The 11,353-nt window shown below is 43.5% G+C and overlaps 1 protein-coding gene across 1 annotated transcript in view; it reads left to right on the top strand.

Annotated features, from left to right (window-relative positions):
• The first annotated feature begins 50 nt into the window (after positions 1–50).
• The window catches only part of POLL (polymerase (DNA directed), lambda), a 20,245-nt gene continuing 8,942 nt past the window's right edge, over positions 51–11,353 (top strand). The window contains exons 1-6 of the mRNA XM_015415938.1: positions 51–81; positions 3,534–3,691; positions 3,953–4,250; positions 5,548–5,734; positions 7,029–7,337; positions 9,288–9,461. Of these exons, the coding sequence (XP_015271424.1) occupies positions 3,577–3,691; positions 3,953–4,250; positions 5,548–5,734; positions 7,029–7,337; positions 9,288–9,461 (1,083 nt within the window). The 5' untranslated portion in view covers positions 51–81; positions 3,534–3,576. The remainder of the gene's footprint in view (positions 82–3,533; positions 3,692–3,952; positions 4,251–5,547; positions 5,735–7,028; positions 7,338–9,287; positions 9,462–11,353) is intronic.

Raw genomic sequence — 11,353 nt, forward strand, 5'->3', positions numbered from 1 at the left:
GCCTACACTTCCGCCTCATCTGACCTGACCCGGAAGAGAATTCCGGACTCCTTCCCTTTCTTTCCCACTGTGCCTCCCTCGGTAAGTGAAAGAAGACGAGAATAGACTCCTTCGCCGAGGCCCCCCATGTTCAGTTTGCGGGCTCCGTATCGCTCAGATTACCATAATGGGGTGGGGGTGGGATTGGTCGCTAGACAAGGTCTGGGTTCCGGCCGGTATCGCCTCCTTATTGGAACTACAGAGAGATGCTCTGGCAGTGCAGTAGCCTCCTTCCAGCTTCTCCTCTCGTCGTGGTCAGTTAGTCTTTTCCCAAAATCAGATCCACAGCATTTCGTTAGTTGTCTTCAATTGTGAAACTGTTTAAAAAGAACCGGGGATTGAGGCACACGTACGAGAGAATGCACGAGATGGAAGAATGGATAGCGGTTATTTCGGACGGACTTAAAGGAAACCACGGCCTTCAGTTTGCAAGGCAGTGATAGGAAGTTTTGGAGGATGTTAATTCAGAGGGTCGCTGTAAATCGGAAGCAACTTGATGGCATTTAACACACACAAATTTTTCGGACTGGTGAATTCCAGCCTTGAATGTTTCTTTGCTTTAAAAAAAAATAAAGCCGTGCAAATGGAGATTTAGCACAGCAGAAATAAAGCTGCGGGGACCCCCCCCCCCGCTTGTTATACTGGTTTTCTGTTTGCAAGAAGTGTTAAAAAAAAAAGTACAGAGTATTTCAAAACGTGGTTTTCCACATACAACCTGAAGTGTTGCAGTGCATTCTGCTATCTCATTATCCTGCATGTCTGAACAAGCCTTATTGTGCTACCAGACACAGGGTTTCTCACTGCTGTCACAAAACCAAGACCAGAGAGTAGGGGGGAGGCTTACAGGAATTCAGAAGCCCCAGTACCTTTTTTTTTTTTTAAAGCACCGCACATGCTACCCCCAATTCTTAGCTTCTAGGGCTCTCCACATGGATTCATGGTATTTGCTTACCTACTTACTGCATTAACCATCCGCCTTTCTTGTTGACACTGTAATGTAATGTTATAATGTAAAAAATGTGAAAAAGACCAGTATAATATGTTCAGTGAATAATGCAATAAAACTGGTTTACACAAAGAACAATGGAATGAAAACGGTATAATACAGTAGCCTAGATTACACAAATTACAGGGTCCAATGAACTGGATTTCACAAATAGAGAACACTGAGTTAAAGACAGTACAATATGTATAATAGACAATGTGGCATGAAGGTAGAGGGGGGAAAGAGAGGAAAAAGATTTTTAAATCCAATTGAAGTACATTATCACCTTTACCAAAAGGGCCCTCCTGCACACTTCTGTTTTGCCAGCTCTCTGCTCCCTTTGTGAAAATGCCATCCTGGGCAGTTCTGGTTTTAGTGGTAGATGGTACACATGTCAGAAGATGCTGCACTAAAGGCTGCAGTTTGGTATAGTGGTTAAGTACATGGACTCTAATCTGGGAGAACCAGGTTAGACACACGGATCCCCCGCCGCGGTTTGGCAGCCCTATGAAGCACAGAGCAGGTCAAGAGAAGTGAGATTGCCAGGGTGCTCACAGGAGGAAGGCAAACTGTTCATTGAGAAAGGAGAACAACATTATCACAAGCCTCTGTGGCCAGTTTGCTTGCAGCTTAGCCATCCTCCAGTCCCTGTTTGAAAGTGGGAACCACCTGCTAACTCCAAAGGCTACAGGGCAATGGCCTTGCTCACTTTCCTGGAACAAGGGCTGGTACTGCATTGAGGAATGGTGCTCAGAAAAGCTACAGGTGGCATGTCAGAGCCACCTGTAGCTCTTGAGCCTCTGAGTGAGTATCAGTGCTCTAGGGTTAATTTGTTTTTCAGTAACACTCATCCACCATTGTTGTAATGCCCAATGGCATCAAAACCCATTTTCCTACAGTAACACCATTATTTTGTAAGTGCAACATGAAGAATCATGCCAACCGATCTTTGGATCTACTATGTTTTAATGGTGTTTTTATGGTGAAAACTGTTATTAAGGAGAGAATTAGTAGGCACATTGATGAACAAAAACTATTGAGGCAGACTCAGCATGGATTCTGTAAGGGAAGATCTTGTCTCACTAACCTGTTAGTGTTCTTTGAGGGGGTGAACAAATATGTGGACAATGGGGACCCAATAGATGTTGTTTACCTTGACTTCCAGAAAGCTTTTGATAAAGTTCCTTGTCAAAGGCTCATAAGTAAGCTAAATAGTCACGGGATAAAAGGACAAGTCCTTTTGTGGATCAAAAACTGGCTAATTAATAGGAAACAGAGAGTGAGTATAAATGGGCAATTTTCACAGTTGAGGGTGGTAAGCAGTGGAGTACCACAGGGGTCAGTACTGGATCCAATGCTTTTTAACTTGTTTATTAATGATTTGGAGTTGGGAGTAAGCAGTGAAGTAGCTAAATTTGTGGATGACACTAAAATGTTCAGAGTGGTGAAAACCAGAGAGGATTGTGAGGCACTCCAAAGGGATCTGTCGAGGATGGGTGAGTGGGCATCAACATGGCAAATGGGGTTCAATGTGGCCAAGTGCAAAGTAATGCACATTGGGGGAAAAAATCCTAAATATAAATACATGTTGATGGGTTCCGAACTGGCAGAGACTGACCAAGAGAGAGATCTTGGAGTCATAGTAGATAACTCACTGAAAATGTCGAAACAGTGTGTGACTGCAATAAAAAAGGCCAACACTATGCTGGGGATTATTAGGAAGGGAATTGATAACAAATCAGCCAGTATCATAATGCTGTATAAATCGATGGTGCTACCTCATTTGGAATACTGTGTGCAATTCTGGTCACCACACCTCAGAAAGAATATTATAGCATTGGAAAAAGAGCAGAAAAGGGCAACTAGAATGATCAAAGGGCTGGAACACTTTCCCTAAACATATGGAGCAGAGGTCCATCAGTGGCTATTAGGAACTCTCAATCTGGGGCAAGTGATGCACTGTATTCTTGGTGCTTGGGGAGGGGGGAACAGTGGGAGGGCTTCTAGTGTCCTGGCCCTACTGGTGGACCTCCTGATGGCACCTGGTATTTTTGGCCACTGTGTGACAGAGTGTTGGACTGGATGGGCCATTGGCCTGATCCAACATTGGCTTCTCTTATGCTCTCTCTTAATATGTTAGATCTCAGATGGTAGACTCTCATCTGCTATAGAATGTACATAGTGCCCTCCAAACACTCGGCTGAACTGTAGTTGCAGCATTATTGCAGGGTTTTCCAATTTGCTGGCTGGTTGTTTGCCATTACAGTTAGTCTTAAGCAAAGATCATTGCAGGATGAAGTTATCCCATTCATGTAGACATGCCAAAGTCTTCCAACTCATTAATGTCTACTGGCCTTAAGCTGCCCATAGGACTTTCTGAAATATTTGTTGTCATGGGTCACAATGTGGTTGAAATTTCAAAGATGGAAAATTCATTCTGATCTAGAAATTCCTTTAGTGTACAAATATGATCCTAGTAATTATTTTATGTCTTTATGGTTTTCTTTAGTAAGGCTGCTTAGTCTGTTTTGGGAGAAAGCGATCCATGTTTTATGGAGCTTCAAGGAATTGTCAAAGCTTTCCCTAAAAGGAAGAAGATCAAAGATGATTCACAGAAGGTGGGCCCCGCAAAAGTCTTGAAAGCAGAAGAAACTAGAAACGGGCATTGTAAGTCTTCTGTTTCCTTCCCCTGTCTTTGTCCTGGAACTGAGGTTATGTGATAGCTTGCCCTTGATGAATTATAGATTAATATGGACGAATAGTTTGCTTAACCTCTGAAGAGTTCAGTCGAATCATTGTGCTGTAAGATGTTGGCTATGGGCTGCAGAACAACATGTGTCCTGTACGTTAGTTCAAACTGTCAGTTTCACATGAGGCATGAAAATAATCACCACTTCACCGAGTCTTTTTCTCTATGGCTTTTCTTAGCAGGATGGTTGGAACCTGTTGTGGCCTATGTACTGCAAGCAGGAATGGGCCAGGCCAGGGCTGAGATCTTTCGTAAGCAGATCTTTCATAATGGAGGGCGAGTGTGCAGCCAGCTTTCCTCAGACATAACACATGTTATATTAGATGAAGGCATGGATTGTGACAGGGCCTTCCGGCTCCTGAAACTAGCCAAGTTACCCCGAGGACTGCAACTGGTGAAGGCTTCCTGGCTGAGTACATGTGTGGCAGAGCAGAAGATGTTGAGCACAACTGGCTACAGTCTCTTCATCCCAGACAGGTAGGAGTCTGGGCACTTCAGAGGACTATGTGGCCCTGAGGAAGGACTGTTCTAATTTCTGGGATAAGTTTAAACAAATAATGATTTATTTATAAAAGAACAAAATGGGTTTCTGGGTATTTTTGAACTGATGTTGAAGAAAGAAAATATAACTGAAAAAACTTGGCATCACCCACAGTCTCTCATACACCAAAACTCAACTCTGAGAGGTTTATATCTCTCTCATATATATATATAGATATAGCCACACAGGCTGAACTCTCTCATATATAGCCACACAGGCTACTCTCTTGCTCATATAGCCATGCAGGCTGAACTCTCTTGCTCATATAGCTACACAGGCTGAACTTTCTCTCATAGCCACACAGGCTAAACTCTCTCTCATATATAGCCACACAGGCTAACTAAATCCCAACTGCTTCCTCTGTCATACAGACTCTCACAAAAACTCTCCACACTAGTCTCTTCATGAACACTGAATTCCCTCAGAGACATCTCTCCTCCCACACTCTCAGTCATCAGCCAATCACATCACACTTATCTATCTCTATCACTCTCCTTACATTACTGCAGTCACACTAAACATTTAAAGAAACACACACACCAAAATATGAAATCATTACACCTTCCTTTATACTTTCTCCATTCCAAGTTGTAAATAGAAACTGAATTCTTCTCTTGGGAATGCACAAAGTTGCCTTATGCCTCCCAGGCAGTAACCCAAAAGGACCTTCTGCTATTTCATTTTTGCATATTTTGTGAAAAAGTTGGGTGCCTGTAAACCTTGCAAAAACAGATGTATGAAATATAATACAGTCACATATACTTTTATCCACAATCTAATGGGTCAGTGAGATATAGTTGACTGAGTTATTCAATCCTATCATCAACTGAATAATCTATATAAGTTATGATAAATGTACAGTTTGGTTTCTCTACTTGTGAAATTTTTGTTTTTGACTTGCAGCAAATAGTGCATGTGATTCATAAACAGACACACTGTTCACTGCTAGCCAAAAACCAAAGTTTGGGTTACTGCAGTGCAGGTGAAACCCACAATTATGAAAAGTTCATAAGCTTCTGGGTAGCTGCATGTTACAGCTGAGGAGTATTGACAGCTTTCTACGAATAAAGGAAGCCAGGGCAGATTAACATTGCTAGCAGCATGCAGGGGTGCAAGGACATTGACATCCATCCACAGAGATAGTGCACAAGCACCCTCTTTATCAGCTTTCTTGGGCCTTTAGATGTCTTCAGATCCAGTGACTGGGTTCTGCTGTGTATTGATTCTTGCCAGGTACCTGGATGTGGCAGACCTTTCAAAGAGACAATCACAGTTTCTGGATGAGGAGAAGATCCAGTCCCAGACGGATGGTGCAGTCCAGGAGATTAAGGCTGAATTACAGACAGGGCTCAGCTCTACTTGCAGTGCAACCAATTCCACAGGACAGTGGGAAGCCAAAGGGGCAGGCCTTTGCACACTGGTGAGTGTCAGTGACTATCCCACATCTGTGGTTTGTAGGTTGGTCCAAGGATTTCCTGATAAACAAACCAATGCCAGGCTCCATCTAGAGTAAGGGGGACTCTCAGCGTTCGGGGTTGATTTACTCAGTTGAGGTTGCTGTATAGATACAGCTAGTTTTTTTCTTCTGAAAGGGACGAATGAAATTCGCTCTGGCCCTTCCCCTGAAAGCACATACTATGTACTTTCCTAAATTACTACAGTTGTGGATCTGCGTCAGTCTTGGTTCCGTCTACCTACGCATCAAGGATGATAGGAACATAAGAACATAAGAGACGCCAATGTTGGATCAGGCCAAAGGCGCATCCAGTCCAACACTCTGTGTCACACAGTGGCCAGAAATACCAGGTGCCATCAGGAGGTCCACCAGTGGAGCCAGGACATTAGAAGCCCTCCCACTGTTGACCCTCCCCCCTCCAAGCACCAAGAAGACAGAGCATCACTTGCCCCAGAGCCCCTATCTATACCGTGTGGCTAGTAGCCACTGATGGACCTCTGCTCTCACATGCTCTCACATGTATAATGTATAATGTATGTTTAAAATGTATAATGAATGTTTAGCAAGTTGTTTCTATGATTAAGATGCATGACCTGCTATCTGGGTTTGCAAACCTATCAAGGCAGTCCTCTGACAACCTAATACCAATCTCATTCCATTATGGGCTAAGAGACCTGTATGTCAGTTCCGCTGTGAATACATTATTAAAATCAGCTAGTAAATTAGTATGATACTGCATATATCATCATGACCAGACCTTAACGAATATGCTGCTGCTTGTCTAGTTAACTACTATTACGTGGCTTATGTTCCTTTGCTAATAGAATGCCCAATTTGTTCATGACGGAATGTTGTTGCCCTCTAGTGGCTGTAGGATGCAGACGATACAGATTGCGCTGCTGTAGTTGCTGCTGCTAGCAGGGACAACGTTCCTCATGAATTTTTGTATGCACACTCAATTTCATTTAGTAGTCACAGCATTTTGTTCACCCAACAGCCAGTTGCATTTCTTTATTTCTTTAGAAAATGTATATGCTGCCTCTCCAGAGATCTGCTCAAGGTAGTGTATTAGTCTTGGAGATATTCACTATAACTGAGGGAAGAAAATGGGAACGTGCAAATTCTAGTTTGGCTAATGTTTGTTGCCTTTCACTCTGGTTGTACTTAAGTATGGTATGGATCTTTTACGACTGAACACGTAGCCTTTTAGAGTCTGCTTGGAGCTGAGGCTGTATTTCATTGCTGTGTCTCTCTAAAGAGGGTCTCTGATGAAGAGGGAAGTGAAGGGGAAGATCCTGAGGTCACTCGAGGAGAGCTGGAGGCATTGAGGTCAGGCCGAGACCTGCACATTTCTTCTGGAGAATCCTCAGTTACGTTTCCCACTGGCAAGTGGATTTGTGCTCAGTCCTCTGAACGCAAGAAGATTAATCAGAATCAGTGCATTACGGAGAAGCTGGAGGTGCTGGCAAAAGCCTACTCGGTCCAGGGAGACAAGTGGCGGGCTCTAGGTTACTCCAAAGCCATCAATGCACTCAAGAGCTACCCAAAGCCAGTCACTTCCTACCAGGTAACTGGGATAGGAGCAAGGGCTTAATTTTTTTTCCATGTAGAGTTCTACTCTTCTTTCATTTGCTGTTGTTGGGAGTAGCTGCTGCAAAAGGAGTAGCTGCTGAGTATGTGGGGTAGCTGACTGTATCACATGAATAGTGCCCAGTTGCACTTTACATTGTAGAAACAGGCTAGGAGTTATGCAGCACTGCAGGTTTGTAAGAGCAAAGGAGCTTATGGCCTGCCCCTGGTTGTGGCCACTGTTAGTCAATTACTGCTTGGGCTACTGAGGCATAAAACTTCTGAACATTTTGCAGCCATTGGAAATGTTTTGTTGTTGTTGTTGTTTTTCTGCAAAAAAATGGAAAGGTGAAGAAAAGTTGGAATATATGCAATATTGTCTTATCCACCCTATACTTATTTCAGTGCTATAGTTAAAATAGTATAAGGCACATTTATGACATTTAAAAGTATAAATGTCTTAGTGTTCTACAACCAAATTTGTTAATATACACAATGCTGAAAAGAGGGAGCTGCAAACTGCTGTGTGCTGTGCTACGTTAGCACATATATCTTAGTTTTCATCACTTGAGAGGTAGGAAAAAATGAAAGGTGAAAATAGAAATAACAGATTTTGTAGTGAACAAAAAACAGTGTATAATTGGGACAGAAAAAGTCTCAGTCAGTCACAACAGGACTAGTAGCCACTTGAATGATGAGTTAAACTTTAAAACATTGACCTTTTCAATAGTGTATTATCAGACACATTATAGCGTATGAATTGTGGGCAAAATTTATTTATTTATTTAATTTATATCCCGCCCTCCCTGCCAAAGCAGGCTCAGGGCAGCTTACATAAAAATGTATTAGACAGAAGAGCAGAAAAACATATAAAATATAAATATAAAAACATTACATAAAGTGCTAGTGCAAGTCGTATAATGATGGTGAGGCGTTAGTAGCATCAGCATAGAAGTATAGTCAGCTGCTATTTCAGTCTGGGTCATATTGGCAGTGCACAGGTTGTCAATGATGGTATTACTATTAGGGCCAGGGCCTTAGTTTGTTAGGTACAGCTCACTAATTGAAGGCCTGGTGGAAGAGCTCTGTCTTACAGGCCCTGTGGAACTGTAAAAGGTCCCGCAGGGCCCTGATGTCTTCCGGGAGCCCATTCCACCAGTATGGAGCTGCCACTGAGAAGGCCCTGGCCCTCATCGAGGCCAGCCTGGTTTCTCTGGGGCCCGGTAGAGCCAAACGATTTTGGGACCCTGATCGTAGTCTGTCTTGGGAACATATGGGGAAAGGCGGTCCCTCAGGTATGTAGGCCCCTAATCATAAAGGGTTTTAAGCAGTAAAAATTTCCTTGAAAATATTTTGAGTATGTATATAGTATACACAAGAATAATCATTATCTAATGTTGTCTTACATAAGAATATTCATATCATACATTCAGAGTGAGTAATACCTTGTCTTAAAGGCATTTCAGGCATTCCGAAAGAAAAAGTTTTCCCCCCAGCATTCCACCCAGCATTTCGGTTTTTTTTTCCTTTGGAGGTATTGAAAAATAGTCTTTGGGCAAAAACATACATTTTTTCAGACATTTACATCTTTTTCAGAAACAGTTTTGTGCCACCCCAAATTCTTCTGTCTTAAAATGAAAACTGTTAGAATTTTACCCTCACCCCAGCCACCAAAAAACTCAGAGAAGCTCTGAGTTGCATTACTGGGAAGATAAAAAGACCTGTTGCCAAACAGTGAACAAAATAAGTGCATTTTATTCGTGTAGAATTCATGATCTCCAAATGCCTGTTTAGGAAGAGGTCTCCTGCAGGTGGCTGGAGATGTGGCAACACCTGTGAAAGAATCCCTTATTTGGAAACTGAGGCTTGGTACACAAGCTAAAAACATGTAAGATTTTCCTTGTGGATTAGAGTTTCAGCCTTCTTCTGGACAACTGTTTTCTTTCAGGAAGCCTGTAAGATTCCTGGCATTGGGAAGCAGATGGCAGAGAAGATTATGGAGATCCTGGAGAGTGGGCACCTACGCAAGCTGGACCACATAAACGAGAATGTGTCAGTACTGGAAGTATTTTCCAACATCTGGGGAGCAGGAGTCAAGACAGCTCAGCTATGGTACCAGCAGGTAATTTTCTCTCAACAATGACAGGTACTGCTATAGTTTCGTCTGTAGTTGTTGCCTGTCTTGTTTGCCTGTCTGTGGGACCAAGGTTAGGCCTGTTGTAGGCATTGTGTGGGAGGCTGCATCTTACCTACAACAGTTGGCAGGAAGACTGAAGGTTTACAACTCTTGGGTTTAAGCAGCATATCTCTCTGGTGCCCATCCTTGCTATCATTCAGATGGAAAGTGAGATAAGGCTGAGAAGTCTTAAGAGTGCACAAAGCAAATTCCATTTAAGAAAAACTGTCACACAATTTATTTGCGAATTTGGGCTGGGTTCTGTAGGTTTGGGATGAGAAACAATAGCAATGAACCCTACATGACAATGTTACAACATCATTTATCAAAAACATTTCTGCGATGCTATTGCACCTGAATAGGGCCCCCAGGGCAACAAATATCAAACTATTCAAACATCAAGACATCATAACATCAACACATTGAAACAGCATTTAAAATACAAGTGCATATAAAACATTTAAACAACCCAGTAAAACATAAACACACAACACCGTAACCAGGGAAGAGGGTCGATAACAGTTAGTGGGGGAAAGCCAAACAAAACACCCACTAGCAGAAGACAATGATAGAGGCAGACAAATCTCCCTCAGGAGGAAAGTCAAAGTTTTGGTGACATGACCAAGAAGGCCTTTTCTCAGGATGTCACTGGTCTATCCTCAGATGATGAGGGCATGTGAAGCAGGGCTTCCAAATATGGAAGGCCAGGAAGGTTCATATGGGAATGGTGGTGGAAAGTGCTATCAAGTTGCAGCTGCCTTATGGTGATCCCATGGGGTTTTCAAGGCAAGAGACATTTGGAGGTGGTTTGCCATTGCTTCCTCCACATAGTAACCCTGGTATTCCATCCAAGTACTACCCAGGGCCAAGCCTGCTTCGCCTCCAAGAACGGGCTAGCCTGGGCTATCCAGGTCTGGGTTCATATTTATTTATTTACTAGGACTAAGTCCCGTTGTGGAAATAAATACGACAATCTCTAGAAAGAGGCCCTGGGAGAGTGCCAACGCCTTGGGCACTCAGCATCAATGTGCTGTGGCGACCTCAGCAGGGTATAATGACAGAGTCCACCATTTCCCCCAGAGGAACTGATCTCTGCTACCTGAAGAGCAGTTGTAATTTTGAGTGATCTCCAACCCTCACCTGGAGATTGGCAACAATTGTTACCCAGGAAGAAATGGCTGGATTGGAGGGTGAAGTCTATGGTATTGTACCTGTCTGAGGTCCCACCCCTCCTCAAACCTCACCCTCTCCAGGCTCCACCCCTCAAATCTCCATGAATTTCCCAACCTGGAGTTGGCAACCCTATCTCCTTCCCAGCCAAGCATCAACCTGAATCACCCTGCCATTATCTGCCCCTCTGATTTCACTTTCCATCTCTTCCCCCCTCCCTCCAGGAGATCAGTTGTAATTCTGAGTGATTTCCACCTCTCTCCTGAGATTGGCGACAGTGGTTCCCCAGAAGGGAATGGTTGGTTGGGAGGGTGGAGTCTATGGCATTGTACCTGTCTGAGGTCCCACCCCTCCGCAAACCTCACCCTCTCCAGGTTCCATTCCTCAAATCTCCAGGAATTTCCCACCTGGAGTTGGCAACCCTATCTCCTTCCCAGCCAGTCCTCAACCTACCTTTATTTCCTCCTCTCTCTTCAGCTTTCCATTTCCCCCACACACACACCTGCAGCCTCTTCCGTGCTCTGAAGCCCTGACTGCCACAGAGTCCACCATTTTCTGTGCTCTGAAGCCCTGACTCCAGGAAACTGATCTCTGCCATCTGGAGAGCAGTTGTAATTCTTAATGATCTCCAGCCCTCACCTGGAGATTGGCAACAATGGTTTCCCAGG

Source organism: Gekko japonicus, unplaced genomic scaffold, assembly GCF_001447785.1.
Source record: "Gekko japonicus isolate JY-2015 unplaced genomic scaffold, Gekko_japonicus_V1.1 scaffold59, whole genome shotgun sequence".
NCBI classification, from domain to species: domain Eukaryota; kingdom Metazoa; phylum Chordata; class Lepidosauria; order Squamata; family Gekkonidae; genus Gekko; species Gekko japonicus.